Raw genomic sequence first — 25,712 nt, 5'->3', positions numbered from 1 at the left:
GGGCCACACTCAGCATCCCCCCGGGGTCCCAGACACCTCGGGTTCTGGCTCACACCCTCCTGGAGCCCACGTCCTCTGTCACCATCTTACAGGTGGGGAAACTGAGGCCTGCGGTGGGGGTGGGGTATATCGGAGCCCAGCAGAAGAGCCGAGATGTGGCCTCTCCACCCTTCTGTCCGCTTCAATGGCCAGTAAATGTGTCAATATTTGCTCAGGAGAACTGCTGGCTCGACAGCCCCCACAGCGCGCCCGCAGCTACCAGGGAGGGAAAGGAACAAACGCACGATGCCCGTTTTGTGGGCGGCAGTGGCAGGTGAGCTCTCCGCCATGCAATCTGGTCTGAGCCCCAGCGCCACAACCTCTTAGCGCTGAGTGCCTTTGAGCCAGCCTCAAAACCTCTCGTAGACTCAGTTTCCTCATCCGGAAAATGGGCTCCACGCCCATTTCACCCGCCTGTCGCAGGGCTGCCGGGACAGGCGGCGGGTGGCTCTGTGCTTCCCCAGGCCCGGCAGGGGGCGCCGCGGGTCCTCGGGCCTCGCCCAGTCGCCACGTGGTCTCCGACCCACAGCTGCGCTCGGCTGGACTCGTCTCTATTCGGCGACACTTGGCTCCACTCGGCCAGGCTCGGCTCTGCTCGGCTGCATTCAGCAGCACTCGGCCAGACTCGGCCTTGTTCGGATCTGCTCGGCTTCTCTCCGCGCCGGAAGCGCAAGGCTCTTCCCCGGCGCGGCTGCGGCTCCGTGCTACTGGCGCGAGGCCTTGGAGTGTAGGCCGAGGAGGCGAGTCCTCGGCCCTGGGCCCTTGGTGCTGTACTGGCGGTGGGGGTCCCGCTTGCCTGGGCCCTGGGCTGTGCAAAGGGAGCCACGAGCCAGGGCTTGAGGCCAAAGCGGATGGAGAGGGAAGGGCTCGCCTGGCGTTCGGGCGTCGTTCTCCTTCCTTTTGCAGGGAGAGGGGGAGAGGTTGGCGTCGACCACAAGCCGGAACCTGCTGGCTCTGCCGCTGGTCGGTCGTGTCGGGGGAGGAAGTTGCTGCCCCTCGGTGTCCCTGAGTCTCGGTTTCCCCTCCAACAATCAGTACGTTTCCCGCTGGGGCCGAGTGCCTGGCGCGGCGCTGGCGCTCTCCTGACTCAGTTTCCCCTTTTGTAAAATCTGACAGCCCGCTCAACTCCGCTGAACACCTTTGGGATCCGACGTGCGTTACTGAAAGCCCAGGACGGGGAAACTGGGTCCGGAGAGCGAAACTTTACCCGGCCCCTGGACTGGTCAACGTGGGGGATTCGGTAGAACAAGACTCGGGGCTGCCCGCGGGAGGAAGCCGGTGTGTGTTGGAGGGTGCTGCGGGGACTGCGGGGGTTTGGAAGAAGAAGCGAGTGCCTGGCGCGCCGGCCTGCCCCAAAGTTCCTGAGGAAGGGACGGGCTAGTGGGACGGTGGGGGTCCGGGGTCCGGTCCGGGGCCGGGTAGCCTCCCAGGTTCCCGGGCGCGGCGACTCTGCCCAGCAGGAGGCGCTCGCGTCTTCCTTTGTTGAGACTGATCTCTGCCCTTGAACAATTAGATCTGTGACTGGCCACTCACAGCCTCCATAGCAGAAGCCAGGAATCATGATGTTTACTGTCCTGTCTCTTTTCTGACAGGCACGCATTTTAGTTTTTAAATACATGAAGCGCGCGGTGCTTTGTAAGCACTGGCTCTAATGCGCCTATTTTCACATCCTCTCCTGACCCTGGGCTGTGACGTGGGCGAGTGCAGGATGGTGGCCAGGGTTTTAGTAGGCTTGTTGACCACATCCTGCTGTGTCAGTCTGTGCTTCATCCATCTCCTCTGTAAAATGGACAGACGAGTTAACACGTGTGCCTACCTTAGAGCATTGCTGGAAGGATTAGAGGAGGCACGACATGGAAGGCCCTCAGAATGGGTGGGGCCAAAGCCCTCCGTCTTAGGGGTAGGGGAAAGGGTGGAGGTGCCTGGGGAAAGGGCCCATACCCTGGCTTTCCGCATTGGGGTTCCTCCTTTGCTGCTGGGGGTGATAGCAGGGTGATGAGAGCCACCCTGGGCCCACACTCCTCCTGGTCATGCTGTTGTCCTGGGTCCCAGGGTACCTGAGAAAGGGCATACACCCCTTACTGATGGGTGACCAGCGGGGAGTGCCCCCATTGGACATTCCACCAGTCACATGGTCCTGGCATGTTTATCTGGCCCAGGCACACCAAGGCTCAGAGAGGTAAATTTGCCGAAGGTCATACATTTGGGAGGTTGAGTCATCATCCAGGTTTTTCTGCCCCGGGGCTACAGCTCTGTTTCCAGTCCATCTGACCAACTGAGGAGATCATCAGAAAGGTTGGGACACCAACGGATGACGCAGGAATGGAGGAATTTTCAGGCATGGTGACAGCAAGTGGGAGGGAAAACACTGAAGTGTAATATTCCAGAGTTCTGCTCTCTTGCCTGCTCTGACTCCAGCCAGCTGCCCTGCACCTAGAGGAACAGGAGGCCCTTCTCCGGGGCATTGCATGCCCTGGGAACCAAATGAGGTGGCCCTGGAACCTGGTGAGTTGCCTGCCTTTCCAGACCTCAGCCTCCTCACCTGTGAAGTGGGGTAAGCAGCTCTTTTTTGCTGAGGAGCTGTTGAGGGTGGCATGGGACACACTGCCAGGCACACAGTTGGCCCTTGACAGAATCATTCCTGTGTCCCCAGCCTGTTTCTCCCCAAGTCCCATCGATCTTTCTCTCAGAAGGTCAGTTTCCTAAGCCCCAAGGCTTGGAGCCAGCCAGGAGCTGTCTCTTTCTCCAGTGCTGCCGACTCAACCCTTTTTCCTTAGAGGCTGCAGGGAGGGAGACTCCCCTTGGCTCCCTGTGTCTGCAGCCCTGGCTCTGTGCCCTGGGAATGCTGCCTGAGGCAGGGCCACGTAGAGGGCAGGGTCAGTGCAGGCCTTTGGGTGTTCCCAGCGACCACAGTCCTTCTGTCTGCTTTCCTTGGGGCCCCTTTGCACCCCTGAATGGATGACCTGGGGGATTCCAAGTTGGTTTGGAAGGGGCAACACCACAAGGCTGGAGGTTAGGAGGGTCTGGCTGTCATCCCAGCTTGGACTCCAGGCTGCTACTTGACCTTTGGGCCAAAGAGAAATCCCAGGGCCACAGTGTCCCTGCTGGTCGGATGAAAGAATCAGATGAGATCATCTCTGAGGATCTTTCCAGGCTTCATATTCTTCTGTTTGATTATCCCGCAAATACATTGGAAATTGGAGGCCCAAGGATGAGTCCTGGTGGAGGACACACAGCCCAGAGGCTATCCCATCCTCCAGGTTTTGCCCAGCTGTGAGTGGGGACTGGGATTTAGCACCCAAAGCCCTAGGTTTAAATATACCCCCTTCCCCGGGGTCCTTGCACTCCCGCACCTTCCTTCTGCTGGGGATGGCCCTAATCTGCATGCTTTGTTCCACGCCCAGGCGCAGGCCCCGAGGGAACTCCATCAGGTTGGTGAGTCTTCTGTTTTGTGGGGGGCTTTGCTCCTCTCCGCCAGTTATGTGACCTTGGGCAAGTCACTTTAGCAGCCTGACTCCAGCTCCCTAGGACTAGTTGAAGTAAAGGATATAAACACCCTTTGGGGGCCAAAAGCTCCTAGAGAGATGAGACCTGGCTCAGGCAGAAGTCCCCAACAAATGTGGACTAGGAAGATGCAGTAAACAAGCCAGCCAGAACCCACCAGATTTCTTGGGGAAAGGGCAGGGGACATTTGAGACTGTCTTTATGCAGGAGTCCTGGGCCCCAGGAAGCCAGGGCAGAGAGTCTTTGCCCAGCTTCAGCCTAACAAAAAGGAAACTGAGGCAGGACCCTGCCCAGACCCAGAGGCACACAGGCTACCCTCCTATGAACTTCTTGGGGGTCATTTCCACAGGGGAATAGTTCTAGAAGACCAGGATGAGTTAGTAACAATGGCAGGATTGCAGTCAGGGGAAGACGACTTTGGTAGCTGCGGCTGGGGCATGGGGAAGCGACTTGGCTGCGGCCCTGGCCCTGTGTCAGAGGCGTTAGAACCGGAGCGACTCCATCTTGACTAGGGGCTGAGTAAAATGAGGCTGAGACCTGCTGGGCGGCACTCGCAGGAGGTTAGGCATTTTCCCTCATTTTCGTCATTTTTAGGATGAGCTGGGAGGTCAGCAGGACTGGTTTCATAAGGTCAGGTCGTAAATACCCTGCCGGTAAACAGGATGTGGTCCAAAAGCCTGCGACACCCAGCAAATCCAAGGCGGTGATGAACGTCACCTCTGGCCATTGTCGTTGCTCATTATACACTAGTTATAGTACTCCCACCGGCACCAGGACAGTTTACAAATGCCAGGGCAGTGTCCAGAAATTACCTTATACAGTCTAAAAGGGAGGGGAGGTCTCAGTTCTGGGGAAATGCCCTCCCCTTTCTTGGAAAACAATAATCCCCCTTGGTTTAGCATATAGTCAAGAAATAACCATAAAAATAGCCGACCAGCAGCCCTCGGGTGCTCTGCCTATGGAGGAGCCATTCTTTCGTTTCTTTACTTCTCTAATAAACTTGCTTTCGCTTTACTCTGTGGGCTCACCCCAAATTCTTTCTTGTGAGAGTCCAGGAACCCTCTCCTGGGGTCTGGATAGGGAACCCTTTCTACTATCATTTTTCTGGTGAACCACGAAGGGACAATATACCAGAGAAACCACCGACCCAGAGGAAACAGACCACAGCACCGATTGTCCGACCTTGGGTAAGTGCTGGGGTGTTTTATCCTGTGTCAAGAACGGATTTGGTTTAGGGTCCCTCCTAAGAAAGAGGGGTTAAGAGCCCCTCTTAGTAAAGGGCAAGGATGGTTGTCAGAAATTGGGTTAGAGGCCCAACTTCAGAAGGTTGGAGTCTTTTCTAAGACTTAGGGGGCCAGAGGTCCCCCTTGATAAAGTGCCTTGGTGAGGAGAAATGAAAGCCCTATTGTCTTTGGATTCATCTGCCTTGCACTGTTTGCTGACAGCTGTGGGTGACAGGATTAGGCATGTACAGGATCATGGGACATGGGGAGCTTTCTTCTCCCTAAAGGGGGCAACTTCAGAGCTGATGGGATTGCTGGAAAAGATACCTTCGCTACTGACAAGCGACCGCCTGAACCTCCCATTCAGTGTCGATGGAATGGGTGGTTCTTACTCTGGCTTCCCTTAGTTCCTGGCCTTCTCCACCTTCTGGCAGGCAGTGCTTTTCTTCCCTCTCCTTTCTCTTTCCTATTCTTTCTGTCACTCAGGGTGACTGTCCACTTTTCCATCTTGCCCCGAGACCGCATGTTGAAATTCCTAGTTGGAGGCCATTCCACCCCACTTAGAGAGGATCGAAGATGACAAGGGCCATTGGGGGCAAGTTTGAGCCTTGCCAGGTTGATGTTGGGCACTGACTGGGGCGGCTGGTGATCCGGAATGGGAAATATTAATGTTAATTAACATTTAATGTTAATTGGGTTTCCCTATGCAGTTGGGCGGCATCTTACAAAATTCAGAGGCTTTTGCCTGTGGTTCCATGAAATGGAAAAGACGATTGTCTTTTGTAATGTGGCTTGGCCCCCATAGCAATGGCACAGCAAGCAGGGCCATCAAAGCCACACAGAGAAAGGGAACCCAGAAGGCTGGCGAGCTGGCAAAGGGTAAGAATTTCGTATCAGTCAGGCTTCTGGCCTCCCTCTCTTTGTGCAAACTGGTTGAATAAATGATATAAAGTCACTGTCTGTCTCTCCTGCGGGGAATTTGAGGAATAAGCAAAAAGGTGGCTGGGCATGGTGGCTCACACCTGTAATCCCAGCACGTTGAGAGGCCGGGGCAGGTGGATCATGAGGTCATGAGTTCAAGAACAGCCTGGCCAACATGGTGAAACCCTGTCTCTACTAAAAAAAAAAAAAAATTAGGCATGTAATCCCAGCTACTTGGGAGGCTGAGGCAGGAGAATTGCTTGAACTGGAACCTGGGAGGCAGAGGCTGCAGTGAGCCAAGATCACACCACTGCACTCCAGCCGGGGCTACAGGGCAAGACTGTCTCAAAAATAAATACATAAACAAAAATAAAAACAAAAAGGATTTGTGGGGGCTAGTCTTAAGCTTTAGAGAATCTGTTTTACTTTGTGCTATGAATTTATCTTTCTGTGTCAATCTGCCCTAAAAAGAGGTATGGTAGGATAGAATGTGGGCCTAGGACCCCTATAAGCCTATTATTCAAGTTGGCCCAGCAAACTTGTCAATTACAAACTTTGTGGCAGGTCCCTGAAATAAAAACTACATGAGGTTTCTGTCTTGTTTGTTTTATGTCCTTGGGAGTTTAACCTTGTGACCATGTGGGAGTTCTTTCTCTTAGTCTCCATCATCCAGAGGACAGGAAGCTGGAGGTTCACGTGATAGCCGTAAAAATTATCCTGAGCCGTTGACAGCCTTTGCAAGCTTGAAATTGGCTTCTCTAGTTTCCTTCCAGGAAAAACAACAAAAGCTATCCAGTTCTGTGGCTCAGTAGCTAAGGCTTTGTCTTTTCACAGTGGGGTCCCAGGTTCAATTCTCACCTTAGGGAATGCGTCCTTTCTGGTTTAATATCTATGTGACCTTTGCCATTTGTTGATTCTCTTCCCCTCCATAAACAGCTTCTGACTTCTAATTTGAATTTTCTTTCTCTGAGCTATCTTTGGCAAGTCTAGATCTGGTAAAAACTGTTTATCACCTCTTTGAAAATACCTCATATACCTGGGTTAAGTCATAAACTTAGTTAAAGCTTATTGGTTTCACCTGGGAGGCTACTGTTTGTGACGTTCAGAAGCCAGAAATATTGGCTGTTTGTCCTGGCTGGAGTCTGGTAACAATATTTGGTTAGAAGTCAGCTTAATTAAAAATGGATATCCAAGCTATACATACATTGAAAAGGCCTTTATGGTTTTTTTTCTCTTCTTGGATCTAATTTTTCTGAAAAAAGTTTTTCTCTTCAGTCAACTGAATTGTTTTCTCCATTTTGTTTTCTTGCCACTCTTGATGCCCCACCTGAGAAGACCTCAGATGAATTTTAATAGCCTGGGACTCCTCGGGAAAAACAGGAGGTGCCACAGACCCCATTTTGGGAGACACCTCTATTTTCCTCATGGACCCCCAGGAACTGAAAGCAGATAGACCCCTCTCAAAATCTAAGGCTCTGTTCTGTTTCGCATTGTGTTATCTGACAGTTTTGACTTTTGGAGATACCAGAAATCAGTTTGCATTGTAAAAGAGCTTTTAGTCTTGCTGTGTAATAACTAGGTGGGAAATACAGTTTTAGGGATGGCTAATGGCAGTTATGGGGGGATACTTGGCTCTTTGCACATTTGGATCAGAAAAGCATGCTCTTGGCCACCTAGAAGGTATGGAAGCTCCCCAGCCTCCATTGAGAGAGAAGACTCCCATAGGGGATGGGCTGATTCCCTCTCTTTGGGACCCAGGATCCAATATAAAAATGGGACTCTAATTTTGGGCATCTGTTTTGCCTTCAGCTGCGCCTACTTAATAGGCCTTAGAAACTGCAGGGTTTCCTGGCCCTGTTCTTTAAAGGGCTCCACCCTGAAGTCAGTAATCCAATTAAGAAACTTAAAAACTGGCAAATGAAAAATCTTACAACTACTGGATCTTCTGTCTGTGTATTTATATGTGTTGTGTGTGTGATGTTGATATATGAAAGAGCTCTGATTAATTGGCTTATAAATAATAAGTGCTTAAACCAAATATTTTATCAGAAAAAACAGAAACAGTAACACCTTTTGGTTCACATGACTTCAATAATCTTTGGGAAATAAAGACAGTTTTAAAGATTACTTGTAAAATTAAAATATCTTCAAAATTTAGACATTTGGTCTAAATTAGGCAGGTCAGATACTAGGTATGCTAAATGCTTCAAGGTCATAAACTGCATCATTGACTTTTGAAATTGTCCAGCTTACCTGCTTTGGGGTCATTAGATTCTAGATAAGGCCTGAGCCTTGTCGAGTTAGCCACGCCCCCAGCTGTGCTGGAAAGAGTCAGACCTTATCTGCCCTTCTGCCTGGTGTCCTAGGCTCCACACTTGGAACATAATTAAAATGGCTTACTTACCAGGTTTTTCACCAAAAATAAAAGTTGCTAAGAGTTAACATTGTAACATATGTAATTGAGACTACTGGACAGACAGTTACATATGCAAGGTGTGTAAGGGAAGTAGAATGTACTTTTGGTAAGATTATGAGAAAGCATGAGAATGTAGATGTTTCCCCCACTTTAGAGGGTTAAAGGATTGTTTTAAGTTAGGTAGGATAAAGCTGAAGGTTTGAGCAAGTTGTGGAAGGTTTGTGAAAGATTAATCTATTGGCTAATGTTAAAGGGATACTATTCAGTTTTTTCATAAATTAAATATGGAATAAAAGTATATGGGGTTTTCTTAGAGCACTGGTATACTCTTTAACAAGAAGATTGTAAAGGGCTATAAAAGGTTTATGAGGATCTTACTTCATGGTCAAACATTAAAATTGGATAGAGTTGTCCATAAGGCTTTATTATGAATTGAGTTTGACATTAATAGCACACAAATGCAAAGGTAAAATTTGACTTTCTCTCTTGAACAAGATTTTCATGTGTTGCTGAAAAATAATTAAAGATTTTTGTTTGCCTTTTGAATAAGCTATAGAAAAAAGAAGAAAAAGGAAAGAGACAGGTTTTTTTTTTGGGGGGGTGCGGGGGTGGTGGGGAAGCTAAGTATTCCTTTCCTCCCAAAAAAGGAAGACTTTCTTCCCAAAAAAGGAAGACTTTCTTCCCAAAAAAAGAAAGAGAAGAAAAACAGTGAGTAAAAGTTTTTGCCTTTAAAAACATATTTGAGATGTTTTGGCCAAATATATAACTTATGGTGACCTGGGATGCTATTTTATAGTATCAAATGTTTAAAATTTTTGATATTTGACAAACTTTTCAAAATCAAGTTCTAAGTTATGCCTTTTTCTAACCTGATTAGTCCTTTAGATATTAGGCCCCCTTAAGTCCAAAGATGACGTATTTGGCTTATTTGGTACCTTAAAATGATACAGGAAACATTGTCAAGTATGAAATTGTGTTTGGCTTTCTTTGGGCTGTATTTGTATGTAACTATATTATTGTTATGTGTTCCAAAATTATGGGAAACTCCTGTAATTCTGATATGACTTAATGTACATTATTAATAATAATTATAATTGTTAAGTTATTGTGTGCCACAGAGGTATCCAAATTTCCTACTCAATGATATTAATTTCTTTAACCATGGCTGCCCTAAGCGTTTTTGTCATCCATAGACAATTGTCTTTTCATTATCTTTTTTTTCCTCTTAAATAAGGGGTTTATAATCAGCTGTAGGACTTTAATGAGCACTTTTAAATGCAGGGAGAAAGAAAACAACATCCAAGACTCTCTGGGAAAACTAACACATATATATCAAACAAAACAGGAATTAATTGCATAGACTGAACTAATAAAAGACTGAAGTAATCTTGTATGACTTTTTGCTTGAAATGTTGATCTTTCTGTTTTGTTTTTCACAGTCAAGAAACCCCCTCTTTTTGAGCTATTTTCAGCTTTTAATTGTTGAATAAAGTATGCTCCTATAAGGAGTATAAAACAAGGTTTTTGTCCAAAAACAAAATTGAGAATATTTTTTTTTCTCTCTACCTGATTTCTCCAGAATTTGGAAACTATTTGTGAGTGTTCTTAACTTATGGCAATATTGTTATTTGCATTAGTGCAGTAAGAATCTGTTTTTCTTCTCTCTGTCTCTCTCTCTCTTTTCTTTCTTTTTGTAACAGAACACAATTGGAGAAACTGGTTGTTTTACAAGGGTTTGACTGGAATGGCATACTTTCAAATATGAACAGACTGCTTTAAGGAATGAAAGTGGACTAACAGAGCCAATAAAATTCCTTGGAAAAACTGGTCTCATACCTTGTGTATGAAGTCCCTGCACATGGTTCCTGACCTGTAGTAAGTAAAGAATGTAACTTTCTGACCTGCCCAGGAGCCCCAAGTTATCTTGGGACCTCAAGAGGAGAGGCATTTATCTAACGCACACAGGAACTTGCAGGCATAGCTCAATCCGTAGCTGGGCTCAAGGCTTTAAAACATCTCATCTGAGATGCCTTATGAAACAAAGTTCCCTCACAGCCGACTTTAAAAGGAGCGTCTATGGCAGATAATTGTACTTGCTGCACTTTATGCAAAGAATGAAGCAAGTATAGTAAGACTAAAGCTTATTTTGCCAATAAATTGTTCCTACCATGATTTGTTTTTAACTGGAGAGAGAAAAGTGATGTTTCAAAACATGTGGTGCACCTGTCGTTAGATTCTAGTCTCATTGGTTGTTTTTGAGTTTTTTCTGCAATTTAGACTGACCTTGCTTGTTTCTGTGACCCGAACAGTCATCTCTTGACTGCTTCTCATCAGAAACAAGAGGGATGGGTAACATCAAAATCTGGATCCGCATCTGATTCTGTGCATGGATTGGAACCAGCTAGCTACTCATATCAGCTCATTTCCAACCATTGCCCAGGTCATGGAAAGCCTTCTTACTTAGTTTACTTGGGATAATTTTACTTATTTTACTTTTCCGTTGTGGAATATATGGCTGTTATACTCTTTGTGTAAAAATGCATGACAAGCTTACTCAATGCTCTGTTAAATTGAACACGTATTAATCTTCCAGATACCACCTTTTGCTAGGACTCTGAGTTATGAATAATTCTGAGCATACCAACACTTTCTTACTGAACTCTGCTCTACACGAACACAAGAGACTCATAGTTGGGCGGGAATGTCCTTGCCCCTGTTCAGCCTGAAGAAGTTACAGACGATGGATCTTTGTCTCTCTACAACCCTTTAGATTAAGGATTCCCTTGTAAAAGCGAGTAGGGAAGAAACAGGGCAACGCCATCTTAAATAGGGGCTGGGTAAAATGAGGCTGAGACCTACCGGGCTGCATTCCCAGGAGGTTGGGCATTCTTAGTCACAGGAAGACACAGGAAGTTGGCCGGACTGGTGTCACAATGTGAAGGTCATAAACAGCTGCTGATAAACAGAGTGAGGTCAACAACCTGCCACATCTAAGATGATCATGACAGTGACCTCTGGTCATCCTTGTTGCTCCTTGTATGTTAATTATAATGGATCAGCATGCTAAAAGACACTTCTACCAGGACCGTGACAGTCACAGATACTGTGGCAATGTCCAGAAAGCACCCTGTATGGTCTAAAAGGGAGAGGAACCCTCAGCTTCAGGAAATCCCCATCCCTTTCCTGAAAACTCATGAATAATCCACCCTTTGTTTAGCATACATCAAGAAATAACCGTAAACATAGCCAGCTAGCAGTGCTGGGGGTGCTCGGCCTGTGGAGCAGCCATTCTTTTGTTTCTTTGCTCTCTAATGCACTTGCTTTCACTTTGGTTCTGTGGGCTTGCCTCACGTTCTTTCTGGTGCAAGATCCAAGAATCCCCTCTTGGGGGCTGGATCAGGACTCCTTTCTAACACCTGCATGATACCTGAGGAGCTCAGCCTGCTCCTTCACCCAGCAAACCCGGATGAAGCCCTCCCATGTGTCTGGCACAAAGGGAGCTGAGGACTGCAGTTCTGGAACGCAGAGACAATGTGTCTGGCCAGATCGCCGGTAGCAGGGCCAGGGTTCTAGCCTGTGGCTGGAGGGCCAACACCTGCACCTTTTCTGGTACCCACTCTACCTCTGTGACTCAGAGCAATTGAGCACTTTAGCTCAGGCTGGATTCAGGGCTTCTTGCCCCCTTCCTGAGCAACCTCGGGGCTCCTGTGCCCCATCCCTGTGTCAGTTTCCAATCATCAGCGGGACTCAGACTCCTTCCTGCTCTGACTCACTAGGCCTTTGAATAAAACAAGACTCTACTGGATCACCAAAGAGTTAAGCAAAGAAAATCCCTGTCTCCCTTTATCTCCCAGAACCCAGAGGCTGAAGGGGAGGGAGGAGGGAAGGAGGGGAAGTGGGAAGCGGCTCTGCCCGCTCCCTCCTCCCTCCCTCCCTTCCTCCCTCCCTCCACCCTCTCTCCCTCCATCCCCTCCTTTCTCCCTCCTCTGCTGAGCCTTGGGGTCTGGGCCAGCAACAAGTTAGTTTGCAGACATGGGCCAAGGAGTCAGAGGCCATGCAGTGGCTCAGGGTCCGTGAGTCGCCCGGGGAGGCCACAGGACACAGGGTGAGTGACCAGAGGCTCCTCAGCTTGGGGGCTGGGGTCAGAGCCTGGAATTCCTCTCTTCCCTCCATGCTTCCTGGAAGCATCTGGGGCCCTGCTCTCTCCTCTGACTGGGACAGCCTCTTCAGGCTCTCCCTCCACATTTTCTTCTGCCTTTGGCTGAGGGCTGTGCTCCGCTGCTCCCGGCTTTTGTCTGCCCCTGCCTGGGCACAGCACTGCCCGGGCACACACAAACTCAGCTCTGTATAGCCTGCCTGGACTGAGAAAAGTTGCCTTGCCGTTCTCTCCCCAAAGAGGTCCCAGCTCCCCAGTGGAAGCGGTAAGGACTCCCGAGTGCTCCCTGTGGCTTGGTCCCCATACTGGGTCCCTGCCTGGCACCCTCCTCCGGAGCTAGTTTGTGATCCTTGCTGTGGTTATTCTTCCTCGTTAACAGCTTCCTGATTCCTGCTCCCAGGCCACGGTTCTGTGTCTCACAGCCTTTGACTCCCATCCGGCTGGGGCCAATAGGAATCAGAAATGCTCCCAAACCATGCCAGTCCTCTGGGAGAAGTTCTTCGAATCCCATGCAGGCACAGGGAAGAGATGGGAGCACACTTTTTTTTAAGTCTTTTACAAGGCAGCACTTTCCCTGCATTGAAGTCCTTCCTGGGAAGGAGATGGTGGTGTCATCTTGTAAGTGTCAAGGAGCAGGAAGCCCAGAGAGGTTCAGCCGCTAGCCCTAGATCACACAGCTTGCAAACTGTTCTGGGTCTCAGATCAGACTCAAAGACCTCAGCTTTTCTCATGAGGTTATATCTATGGCTGGGAAAAGGAAGGAAATGTCACTCTTCTCACAGCCACGGGGATTTGTCATTTATAAGCAAAAGTAGAGGATGGTAGTTTCAGACAGGGAGGATGTTGATCTCTAAGGATTTGACTTCCTTAGTGAGCAGAACCAGGAACCCAACCAGGGTGAGCAGAGAGGAGCTTGGGAAGGGTCACCTCGAGGAAGAGGGAGGTGGCTCTGGGGACTTCCTGCCCACCCCCCTTCTCCTGCTGCTACCACCCAGCTCTGGGTGGGGCAGGGTTCCTGCCACTTTATTTATTTTTAATTTTAATTTTTGAAAAATAGAGACAGGGTCCCACTATGTTGCCCAGACTGGTCTCGAACTCTGGCACTAAAGGGATCCTCTTGCCTCGGCCTCCAAAGTGCTGGGATTGCAGGAATAACTCACTGCACCTGGCCATCCTGTCCCTTTAAAACTCTGCGCTCACCTCAGTGCTCAGCTGAGACCGGGTGGCATTTTACAGAGTAATAATTGTACCTTCTCTACATGTATTAACCACAGAAAAATACTGTTGAATTCTACTAAATGTTAAAGGAGAACAAAAAGGAAATAAACAAAGAAACGCCAGAAGTGTAAAAACCAGTCTTGTTACAAAAGCAGAGTTTCTGATCCTGCGATAACTCAGCGCCAGCCCCCAGAAGCTGCACCACCTCAAAGGTCTTTGCCCGGCTTCCTGCCCACCCAACCCAGGCCTGTCTCTAGCGCCTGGTGTCCAGGCTACTTCCTGCCTCTCTCCTGGAACCCTGGACCCTTTCCTGGCCGAGGCCAGAGACAGAGCCTCAGCAACACTTGCACTTTTCTGATCCTTTAGAATTTTTCAGACCTCCTAGTCCTACCTCTTATTCCAATCTACCACCATGGCATCTGATTGGAGGTCTACAAGGATAGACACAACCAACTTCCAATGATTTTTTATTTTGATACCGTCTTGCTCTGTCCCCAGGCTGGAGTGCAGTGGTGCAATCTCAGCTCACTGCATCCTCCGCCTCCCAGGATCAAGCGATTCTCCTGCCTCAGCCTTCTCAGTAGCTGGGACTACAGGAATGCACCACCACACACCCGTGGTAGTTTTAGTAAAGACAGGGTTTTAGCATACTGGCCAGTTGGTCTTGAACTCCTGACCTCTTGATCTGCCTGCCTTAGCCTCCCAAAGTGCTGGGATTATAGGCGTGAGCCACCACGCCCAGCCGCAATGAATGAACTCTCTCCAGAGCCTTCCCTGCAGGGCTTCTGGATAAGGTTGGGTTGCATAGGTTGTTAACTGCACAAAGGTGCTGAGCAGGGCGGTGGGCTAGCGCCAGCCCTTGCCAAGCTGCACACCCTCAGCATCGCTTCCCTCCAAAGGGGACTCTTATAATTTCTAATTTGTCCAGAGGGCACCTTCTTCACTTTGCACAAAGGCACTCTAAAGGCTAGCAGTGGCCGGCAGTCAGGCCCCAGTATGCCTTCTCCGGACTGCTCCGCGATGCAATGACACCGTCACCGCACGCCACCCCGCATGCTCTCATGGACGTCGCTCTGTCTGCTAGAATAAACTAACTCTCCTCTCCCTTGGCAGGACTGTGGTGTTCTCACATCACAGCATGGGCCCGGCCCCCTGTCCCCCTCCTGAGAAAAGCCTGTAGAACCCTTTGTGTTTGTCTCCCATGTCCACTAACCTCTGTCCTCCTGCTGGGGGCTGGGGGACACGTGTTTGCTGGTGATAGTGGAGTCTGTGGCAAGACAATGCCAGAGGGAGATGCAAGGGTGGGAGAACATTGGACAGGCTCCTGGGTTGCCAGCCATGGGCAGCTGGAGTGTCTTCTCACCTGCCTGGGCAAAGGCCTCCTGGGATCCCTTTCTGCTGTCAGCTGTGACTGTCTTCAGAGGGGCTTCTCCTTTTCAGACCTGTGCGGGGCAGAAGCTTCCATGGACTGGGTGCCGGGAGGCTCAGCGTCCAGGCCCTGCTGTGCCACAGTCCCTTCCTGGTCTTGGGGAGCTTGCTGATCTGCGGAGGTCTCAGTCTTCTTGTCTGATAAATGGGGACAATAACCTTCCTTCCCTCGTTAGGTCAGGATCCCTCTGGCTGGGGGAGGTGGCACCCGCCCACCCCAGGCATCTGCACATAGAAGATGTTGAATGAAATTCAGTTCCTGTCCCTCCTTCCTTGTTCCAGGTCACCATGGGGACAGCCGCCCTGCGTCCCCTCTCGGCAGTGCTCCTGCTCTTTCTCCTGATGTGTGAGGTCTCTGCGGTGGAGCTCACCTTAGACGGAGCTGTGGCCAGCGGCTGCCGACGGTGCTGTGACCCTGAGGACCCCCTGGTGCCTGACCATGTGTCCGCTGCCTCTTCCTCCATCCTCCCGCACACCCTGCCTGAGGTCAGGCCCTACATTAACATCACCATCCTGAAGGGTGAGTGCCCTCCTGTGGGGCCTGGTAGTGGGCAGGGAGGGCCAGGGAGCTGAGGTAGAGGGAGTAGAAGGCAGGGCAGAAACCAGTCCAGACCAAGATGCCTCCCACCTGCCTGCCGGTTCTCAGTGGGGAGACAGGCCATGAGCAAGGGACACGTCAGCTAAGTTAGCGGAGTGGAATGTTGGATGGTGATCAGTGTTCTGGGAAAGGAAAAGGGGCCTCAGGAGTGCAGGTCTGGGGTGCAGGCTGCATATTAAACGGGTGGTCAGTGAAGGACCCACGGAGCACAGGCTCATAAGAGGTGGCAGAGGCACATCCTGGCAAAGGGCTCAGCTGGTGCAGAGGCCCTGAGGCAGGGCTTTGAGATGCACCAGGCTCAGGTCACACGGGCACCTGTCACCACCAGCCACCATAGGGACTTGGGCTCCACTGAGAGGGGTGGGAACAGGGGCAGGTTTGAGTGGGAGAGAGACTTGGTCCCACCCAGGTTTCAAATGGATCCCTCTAGTGTCGTGTGGAGAACAGCCAGCAGGGGCCAAGGGTCGGAGCCCACAGCCCTGTGGGGCTCCCAGGGCCATCCAGGTAGGGCTGGTTTCTGCTCTCTCAATCAGACACAAGGACTCACTTCCCTCACAGGGACTGTGGTGGCTGAGGGCTGTGCCAGACCTTGACACCCGTAGCTTCCGTCTGCCCACAACGGCCCGTGAGGTCGGTATTTTCCTGTTCCTCCCACTTTGCAGATGGGGAACTCAGTCTCCCTGGGGACATGCAGCTGTCATGGGTGGAGCCAGGACTTACTTGTTCCTGAGCTGTCCACGGGGCCACACCATTGCACGAACAGTGGTCCTCTGGCGTGTCGTCTGATTTCATGGAGAGGACATTGCTCTTTCTCCCACCCCCTCTCCCACCCAGCTTCCCCAGGGCCGGCTTAGCCCTCTGCATGGGGTTGGAGAGCGCCCAGCTGCTGATGGCCCCTCCTCACGGCCCTCCCCAAAGACGGGTCACTGCTCCTGGGCCCGCTCAGCAGCCTGCTGGGAGCTGTGTTGGCTCCCGTGGCTGAGGGGCCCTGGGCTGGCTTTGGGAGTCCTGGGTCCCAGCCTCAACTCTTTGGCTCCCTTGCTCAGTAGGTCAGGCTGGTCTCTCTCCCCAGCCCTGAACTTGCTACCTTATTGGTCAAAAGAAGATAGTCCCCCTCCTCCTAGCCACCTCCACTCCTTCCCTCTCAGGCTGAGCTGTCCAGCGTTCTGCACGCGGTCTGGGGCTGTGCAGGGGAGGGGCGGTTCTCTAGCGAGGCCGTGGACTGCACCTCTGCAGAGCTGTGGACTTGCCCTGCTCCCCTCTCTGGGCTTCTGCCCCAAGGGACTGTGCCTTCCTTTCTGCCCCGTCCCCGACCTGTGGAAAACACAGGGCCTTCTAGTCCGTACAAGAGTGTGATTGCTGGCGTGACTCCAGGCCCTGTGACAGGTGACAGGGAGCTATGTGAGGCCAGGTCCCTCCAGGCGTGGGTGGCCGCCAGCTTCTCTTATGTTGAAAGTCAGCCTGGACTAAGGGCCAGGCGGGGCTGCGCCTGCCTGGGGGCCATCGTACATGCTGCTAGACCTCAGAGCAGGTCGGGATGGGCCGGCTGGGCTGGGCAAACTGTTGGGCCTCTTATTTGCAGAGGTTGCAAAGCGCTTTCCCATAGGACATCTTGTTGAGGGGTCACAACCACCCATGTGAGATGGACATCATCCTCTGCAAAACACAGACCAGAAAACCGAGACCCCAGCCGTGGAGTGCCCCAGGTCACACGGGGCAAGACGGCCAACCAAGGGCTTCCTGGCTCCTAACCTGGGCTTTTCCTCCAAGTGGGCGAAGGTATTTTGCTTGGTTTCTTCCCTGGGTAAGAAACCCAAAGTGCATTCCAGCATGCCCCACACCCCGCCAGCCTGGACTGTGGCGCCGTGGCCCCGGGGTGGGGGCCTGGGCCTGGCCTCCCAGAGACAACAGTCGGACCCTCCCTGCTGGGCGCAGGGACGCCAAGTCGCCCTGGGGACAGAGCACATTTTAAGTCCTGCCTCTTCTGCTCCTGCACTGTGTGGCCCTGGGGGAGTCACTTAACCTCTCTGTGAAGTGAAGATGGTCATGATGTTTTCTTGTCTCTTTTTGAAATGGAGTCTCGCTTTGTCTCCAGGCTGGAGTGCAGTGGCACGATGTTGTCTCACTGCAGCCTCCACCTCTCAGGTTCAAGTGATTTTCCTGCCTCAGCTTCCCGAGTAGCTGGGACTACAGGTGCACGCCACCACGCCCAGCTATTTTTTTTTTTTTTTAATATTTTTAGTAGAGACAAGGTTTCACCATGTTGGCCAGGATGGTCTCAATCTCTTGACCTCATGATCTGCCCGCCTTGGCCTCCCAAAGTGCTGGGATTACAGGCGGGAGCCACCGCATTGGGCCATGTTTTCTTTAGGTAGGCATTTGGGAAGGCAATGTCTGCCATATAATAGGTGCTAAATAAATCCTGGCTGCTTCTCTGGACCAGGACAGGGGCAAAGCCTTCACAGATGAGTGTGGGTACCTCCCTGGAGCAGGCTCAGATGTCCACCCTGAACTGTCCCTTTCTTATCCCCACAGGTGACAAAGGGGACCCAGGCCCAAAGGGTATCCCAGGATCCAGGGGCATGGATGGTCCTCAAGGAGAGCCTGGCCCGCAGGGCAGCAAGGGCGACAAGGGGGAGATGGGCAGCCCCGGCCCCCCTTGCCAGAAGCACTTCTTCGCCTTCTCGGTGGGCCGCAAGGAGGCCCTGCACAGCGGCGAGGACTTCAAGACGCTGCTCTTCGAAAAGGTCTTCGTGAACCTCGATGGGTGCTTCGACATGAGTGCCGGCCACTTCGCCGCTCCCCTGCGTGGCATCTATTTCTTCAGCCTCAACGTGCACAGCTGGAACTACAAGGACACATACGTGCACATCATGCACAATGAGAAGGAGGTCGTGGTCCTGTACGCGCAGCCCAACGCCCGTAGCATCATGCAGAGCCAGAGCGTGATGCTGGATCTGGCCTCTGGGGACCGAGTCTGGGTGCGGCTCTTCAAGAGCCAGCGCGAGAATGCCATCTACAGCAACAACTTTGACACCTACATCACCTTCAGTGGCCACCTCATCAAGGCCGGGGACGACTGAGGGCCTCCGTCTGGGCCATCCTCCCAGCAGGAGAGCTCAGGGGCTGGCCCCATCCCCTGCCAAGGTTGGTTTGCATCTTGGTGAAGCCGGAAGGCCAGGGAGGTCCCCGGGGACCTGGCATTCTGGAGAGCCCTGCTTCTTTCTTGGCTGCTGCCGTCCCTCCCAGACTATTTCTGCTCCTCTCTTCTCTCTTGGACCTATTTTAAGAAACTTTCTAACCTAATTATTCTAGAACTTTTCCAGCCTCGTAGCCCAGCACTTCTCAAACTTGGATGTGCACTGGGGTTCGTGTGAAATGCGGATTGTGACTCAGTCGGTCTGAGTGGGTCCAGGATTCTGCGTTGCTAACACATTCCTGGGTGATGCTGTGCTATCTATCAGTCTGTGAACCACACTGGAGCAACCAGGTTCTAAAACTTTCTCAATATTCTGAACATTCTAGAATCCTCCACACATTCTAGAATGTTCCCAACTTTTTTTTTTTTTTTTTTGGAGACAGGGTCTCGCTCTATTGCCCAGGCTCGAGTGCAGTGGTGTGATCTGGGCTCACTTCAACCTCTGCCTCCTGGGTTCAAGCGATTCTCCTGCCTCAGCCTCCCTAGTAGCTGGGATTACAGGCGCCCGCTAACACGCCTGGATAATTTTTGTATTTTTAGTGGAGAAGGGATTTTATCTTGTTGGCCAGGCTGGTCTCAAACTCCTGACCTCAGGTGATCCACCTGCCTCAGCCCCCCAAAGTGCTGGGATTACAGGTGTGAGCCATCTCTCCCATTTTTAAATCCTCTCATCCCTCCAGGGCTCCCTGTGCTATGTTCTCTTTGCCCCTTCCCCCTCTTCTCTTGCTCACACCTGCACTGCCACAGCCACCATTCATTTATTCACTCATCAAACACTGAGCACTCACTCTGTGCCGGGTCCCAGGAAGGGTGAGAGAGTCAGACACAGGCCCTGCACCTGCCTCAGTGACCGGCCAGTCCAGCCCAGGTAGGGAGGGATGTGTATGCAGGTTTTGAAGCAGATCCACAGCTCACACGGGTCTGTTCTGGGTGTTCACGTGCTGCTGGTCCTCCATAACCCACTGTTCCCCAAGGCAGGCAGGACGGGGTCCCAGTGGCAGGGGCAGGTGCCCCCCGCCATGTTCCTCATCCACCTGCTCAATGTCCATTGTTAAAGCAAACCCCGGGGGCCTTCTCCAGGTCAAGGATTGTGAGTAGAGGACTCAGGAGTGTGGGGGCTTTTGGGGGTGAAGGGGCCCCTGAGGAATGGAGCCCACACCCATAGCTCCCCCGACAGTTGATATGGCAGCCTGTGAGGAAACCTGCCCTTCTCACTGAGATCCCCTTCCTGCCTCCTCCCAGGGATCTGCCAGGGCCTTGCTCCCCTCCTTCCACCAAAGGCATCTGAGCCTCAGTTTCCCCAGGACCTCCAGCTGCCCTCAGACGCTGATGTCTGTCCCCAGGTGCTCTCTGCCCCTCCTTCCCCTCTCACTGGCCCAGTGCCCTGACTCTGTAGGCTTTATCAAGGTGCTAAGGCCCCAGTGGACAGCTGCTCACCTCAGAGCCCTCCCCCGGCCTGGTGCTACCGCTACAAATACCTGCAGGGGAAGGGCCAGGGCGGAAGCCCCAGGCTTTGGAGCCTTCAGCAGGTCTGGGGAGCTGAAGCAGTCTATATTCCGTTCACTGGGAGAGGCTGAGGCAGAGGAGGGACCTCGGGCCTTCTGTTTCTTCTCTCAGGGTGGGGTGGCCCTTCCAAACCCAGGTGGCCTGCTCTTCTCCCTAGAGGGAGGCAGCCTCTGCCCATTGGTGCTCATGCGGACTCTGGGGCCGAGGTGCCCGGGCCGGGGGTGGGAGGGTGGTCTCTGGTGCTCACAGCCAAGGGAGGTGTAGCTCCATGGCCAGATGACAGAAACAGCCTGACAAATGCCAGGAAAACTGGTGCTATCGACCACCGCGTCTGACCTTGCCCTGCCCTTCTGTCCAGCATGATTAAACAATGCTGTCTCCTCTTGGCGACTCAGACTGGTTCTTTCTGCCCTGCTCCCTCTGCTCACAAGGAAACCAGCCCCCAGGTCACACAACCCATGCACCTTGGAGTTAGTGGAACCGGCAGACAGAGTCTGCTGTTTCGCTCTCTGGCTGTGACCTTGGGCAAACCCCCACATCTCTGCACCTCGGTTTCCTGTCTAAAATGGGGATGATGGTAATCTACCCCATGTGGTGGACGTAAGGATGCCAGGTTGCCCCGTGAGTGCCTACTGTGTGGCGCAGAGCTCAGCACCTGTGCCACTTACACTCCAGTGAGGCACTCAAAAGCCCCCTCTCCTGCCCCGGGGACCCTGTCTCATGTTTTGTGTCTAATTATAGTGATAACTGCCGGGATCTTCTCTCCAGGAAAACACACACTAACCCACTGTATGGTGGGACAGCTTGACAGGTCTGGCTTTCTAATATGTAGTCAAGTTTGGACTCTCTAGGCCAGCCTGGTGGCTACTCACATAAATCTATTTAAGGTGATCTCCGAGACCAGGCGTGGTGGCTCACACCTGTAATCCCAGTACTTTGGGAGGCCCAGGTGGGCGGATCACCTGATGTCGGGAGTTCCAAACCAGCCTGACCAACATGGAGAAACCCCATCTCCACTAAAAATGCAAAATTAACTGGGCGTGGTGGCGCACACCTGTAATCTCAACTGCTTGGGAAGCTGAGGCAGGAGAATCGCTTGAACCCAGGAGGCGGAGGTTGCAGTGAGCCTAGATTGAGCCACTGCACTTCAGCCTGGGCCACAAGAGCGAAACTCTGTCTCTAAATAAATAAATAAAGTGATCTGCCCTGATTTCCCAACAGACTTGATGAGGCATCCTGCTCTATGTATCCCTAAAGCATTGCAATGCCATTTTGGGCACCAGGTGGAAGAAGTGTGCTATCAGGAACCAACCATCTGCACCTGTGCCGGGACTGTCTCTTCTCCTTTCCCCCTCCCGCCCCTCTCCCGGGATGCTCAGAGAGGTCACTCATCCAACCCATGCCGTTAGAGCATGGCTGCGTGCCAGACGCTGCTAATACCCACGTACACCGTCACACGCAGTCCTCTGTTTAAACCAAGCCGAGACTCACAGTGGGGAAATGACAAGCCCGGGTCATAGTATAGGAAAAGTGATGCTGTGTGCCCTGAGCCAGGAGCTGGTCTAGGGAAAGGGTGCGCAGGGGTCAGAACCCGCAGCCTGGCTCCAGATTCCATACACTCCAGCGTCTGAGCACTCACCGCTCGCTCAGGCTTCCCCAGCCCTGTCACGTGCACTTAGTATTCTCTGGGGCAACTGCTGCTAATTTCATGTTTTCTGCCCCACTGCCACTTCTCAGCCCAGCCCAGCAGCCCGCCTTACAGGGGCAGACAGGTCTGTTTCCTCAGAGCTCACCTGTCATTGAAGGGAGGCTTCCCACAGCACCTGAATGTCATGCAGCTCTGGCCAAAGGGGCTGCTCCCATGTCAGAGGCAACCCTGGGGAACGATCTCACAGCATGCTTTTGGGCCAGGGTCTGTTTGTAAATAATAGGCTTCACCAACATCCCAGCTCAGGGCCTCGGGACCAAGGCTGCCGTGAGTGCCAGCCTGCAGCCTTTGGTCAGGTACAGCACGAGGATGGGCGGTTTGTGCTGTACCAAAGGGTCTGGCTTTCTAATATGTTGTCAATTTGGACTCTCTAGGCTATTTAAAGTGACCCACGGCCGGGTGTGGTGGCTCACACCTGTAATCCCAGCACTTTGGGAGGCTGAGGCGGGCAGATCATGAGGTCAGGAGATCAAGAGATCAAGACCATCCTGGTCAACATGGTGAAACCCCGTCTCTACTAAAAATACAAAAATTAACTGAGCGTGGTGGCGCATGCCTGTAGTCCCAGCTACTTGGGAGGCTGAGGCACGAGAATCGCTTGAACCTGGGAGGCTGGAGGTTGAAGTGAGCGGAGATAGTGCCACTGCACTCCAGCCTGGCGACAGAGCAAGACTCTGGGTCTCACAAATAAATAAATAAGTAAAAAGTGGCACACGTGGTGGCTCATGCCTGTAATCCCAGCACTTTGGGAGGCCGAGGCGGGCAGATCACAAGGCCACATTAGTTCGGGGAGCTGAGACAGGGAGATCTGCCAGGCTTAGTCCTGGTGACGTCAGCAAGCTGGTTGAATGTCCGTGTAACCACCTCTGGGCAAGCCCTTTCAGTCACATATTTTGAAAATGATGTTTTCTGCCTGAAATGTTAGGCAATGAGGAAGGGGGATGAGAGGGTGGTCAAGAGGAGCAGCGGCATGGGAAATGAAAGACCCCTGACAAGGAGTGTGCCCCAGGCAGGGCAACCTCACCCCCACATTGCCATTGCTTTGTTGAGTGACCTGGGGCAAATACAGGGAAGATTGATGAGGAAAAGGGGGATTAGATGGGAACCTGAGTTAAAATCAGGGGCAGAGCTGATGCAGGTATCTAGCTTGACCGTGACCTGCGGTCTGGATAGGTGGGCTACACCCATTTCGCCGGCTAGGTTAGGTTGTGTCTGGAAGTGTTCAGTCTTCCTGGGAAGATGCTCTGCACAGGAGCTCCTCTGCCACATGGGAGTGTGGGGAGTGGAGCAGAGAATTCTGATGTGTGATCTGGGAAGGCTTCTTAGTGGAGGAGCCGTCTGAGAAGCGCCTTGGAGGATGAATAGGAGTTTTGAAAGACAATTGGCTCGGGGAAAGAAGCCGATGGGAGGAGAGGATTGCAGGTGGCCCAGTGTGGTCTATGCTCTGGGCAGTGGGAGAGGCCAGTAGGTTATATAAATGTCTGGGAGGGAGGCAGAGAGAGCAGGATGGGGTTTGAGACAGGGAAAGGATGGAATGGAATGTCAGGCCAAGTCTAGGGTTGATCTCTTAGGTGCTGGGGCACCTTTAAGAGGCAGATCACTCTGTGGCCAGGAGGAGCACAGACTGCAGAGGGTGAAGCTGGAGGCAGGGAGGGGGCCCGTGTGGTGGTCCAGGGAAGGACATGGAACGCCCAGAAACTGGGGGAATCATGAAGCTGTTATGCTGGAGGATGAGGCGTGTCCCCAGTGGACTTTGAAGTTGGTGAGAGATCCAACAGCAGAGAGGAGAGAGGAGGGCCGCCAGGTGGGAGAGTCCAGCTTGGATAAAGGGTCTACCAGGGTGTTGCTCCCACCAGGCTTTCCTTAGACAGTGGGAAGCCAGCAGGCCGGGGTGCCAGGAGATGGGCTTCTGTGCCAGCTCTGCCCAGGAGAGTCCCTTGTTTGGCTGCAGGACGGGAGGGAGGGCGTTGGGTAAGTTGTTTAGCCTTTTGGGGCCCCCATATTATCCTTATCTGTAATATCAGATTCAAAAGCCCTTCTCTCTTACCCCACTGAGGACTTCAGGGCTGCAGACAGAGGCATGACTATTTTTAGAAACCACAAATCAGGACCCATGGATAAGTGGCAGTGGGGCAGAAAACATGAAATTAGCAGCAGTTGCCCCAGAGAATACTAAGTGCATGTGACAGGGCTGGGGAAGCCTGAGCGAGCGGTGAGTGCTCAGACGCTGGAGTGTATGGAATCTGGAGCCAGGCTGCGGGTTCTGACCCCTGCGCACCCTTTCCCTAGACCAGCTCCTGGCTCAAGGCACACAGCATCACTCTTCCTATAGTATAACCCGGGCTTGTCATTTCCCCGCTGTGAGTCTTGGCTTGGTTTAAACAGAGGACCGTGTGTGACGGTGTACGTGGGTATTAGCAGCGTCTGGCACGCAGCCATGCTCTAACGGCATGGGTTGGATGAGTGACCTCTCTGAGCATCCCGGGAGAGGTGCAGGGGGAAGGGAGAAGCAACAGCCCTTGGCCGGGGAGGAAGCCCTGCAGCCCCCTCTCCTCTCCTCTCCCCGTCTCCTCCTCCTCTGCTTGGCAGGCCCATCACAGTAGCCACACACTGCCACGTGTGCATCTGGAGGAAAGGAGAAACACAGGCAGAAACTTAGCATGACCAGAAACAGATGTCAAGAGCATTACGGGTGAGGCCAGCGGGTGGCCGCAGGAGCCAGAGAGGAAGGAGGGATTTCCAGGACACGAGTCAAGAGAGCGTGGGGCTAAGCTGGTGTGGCTTTGGAGCAGCTGGCCTTCAGACCCAGGAGGACAGGAGGCGGCTGTGGCCAGCACCTGGGGGCTGGGGTTGCAGCGTACGGTCAGGTGGGCTGTGGAGTTGCAGCCTGGAGGTGGTGGTGTTGGCCAGACAGCTGGCTGTAGGCACGTGGAGGAAAGAGGTGACCCACTGCAGGTCAGCAGTAGGGTGGGAGGGTGGGGCAGTTCCTGAGGTGGCTGCCTGCTCTTCACTGCTGGTGGGAAGGAACGGATGACACAAATGCAGATATTTGCAAAACAGGCCATGCTTTATTTCTCTGAGTAAATTTTGCTTCTGTTAGGCATTTCCATGGGCTGAAGTCAAAGAAATGTGGTTTTGGCCAGCTGAAATTCTTCCCCCCCTCCCCCCGACATTTCCCTGTGGCTGCATCTAAGTGCCCCTCCCTGCCAGCGGGAGGAGCTGGGGCACTCCATGTCCACGTATCCTCTGCTGAGTTAGGCAATGTCCCATCTGCTCTGGGCTCCGGGTCCCGCTCCCATACCTGCTGAATCATGCTCACTCCCACAGCACCTCCTGGGTCCTCATCCTTCTTGGGACACCTGGGTGCTCTCTGTACACAAATTCCTTGGCTCTCTGAGGACTGTCTGACCCAGCCCCATCTGCCTGGATACACTCTGGGGACACTTCTTCCCTGGGGTCTCGGCCATCTTCCCAGGTTCTGCCCAGGAAGAGAGGAATGTCTCCTCTGAAGCTCAGATGTCCCGAACCTGTTGGGGTTCAGCCTGGGGAAGAGGGGACAGGATCACTTTGGCCAGGAATCCCAATCCTAACACATTTCTTGTTTCCCCTCTGTACCTCCCGACCCCATCATCCAGGGGTACCTTGAGCTCCCCTGAGTGTTGGGAGGAGGCTCAAGGCAGCCTCACACAAAGCTTCTGGAGGGGCTCTCCTTGTTCTGAAACCTAAGCACTGCAACATTTCCCCCTCTGCTTTTGGCTACGCAGCCCTCTGTGTTTGTTAGGATGCTTCTGGGTGC

The 25,712-nt window shown here is 52.4% G+C and overlaps 1 protein-coding gene across 9 annotated transcripts; it reads left to right on the top strand.

Annotated features, from left to right (window-relative positions):
- Positions 1–672: 672 nt before the first annotated feature.
- Positions 673–20,591, top strand: C1QTNF6 (C1q and TNF related 6). 9 transcript variants are annotated; one of them, XM_078340045.1, is made up of 6 exons: positions 673–779; positions 1,156–1,317; positions 2,290–2,544; positions 9,804–9,978; positions 15,188–15,425; positions 18,039–20,591. In XM_078340045.1, exons 5-6 carry the CDS (start codon positions 15,194–15,196, stop codon positions 18,584–18,586), a joined length of 780 nt encoding a protein of 259 aa, XP_078196171.1. In that variant the 5' UTR covers positions 673–779; positions 1,156–1,317; positions 2,290–2,544; positions 9,804–9,978; positions 15,188–15,193; the 3' UTR covers positions 18,587–20,591. The 9 variants fall into 9 exon arrangements, with proteins under 9 accessions (XP_078196171.1, XP_035127783.2, XP_035127765.1 ...); XM_035271892.3 differs by lacking the exon at positions 9,804–9,978 and adding an exon at positions 4,599–4,730; XM_035271874.3 differs by lacking the exon at positions 9,804–9,978.
- The last annotated feature ends 5,121 nt before the right edge of the window (positions 20,592–25,712 follow it).

The sequence above is a fragment of the Callithrix jacchus genome, chromosome 1 (genome assembly GCF_049354715.1).
Source record: "Callithrix jacchus isolate 240 chromosome 1, calJac240_pri, whole genome shotgun sequence".
Taxonomy (NCBI): domain Eukaryota; kingdom Metazoa; phylum Chordata; class Mammalia; order Primates; family Cebidae; genus Callithrix; species Callithrix jacchus.
This window is presented reverse-complemented; position numbering and strand designations above follow the sequence as displayed.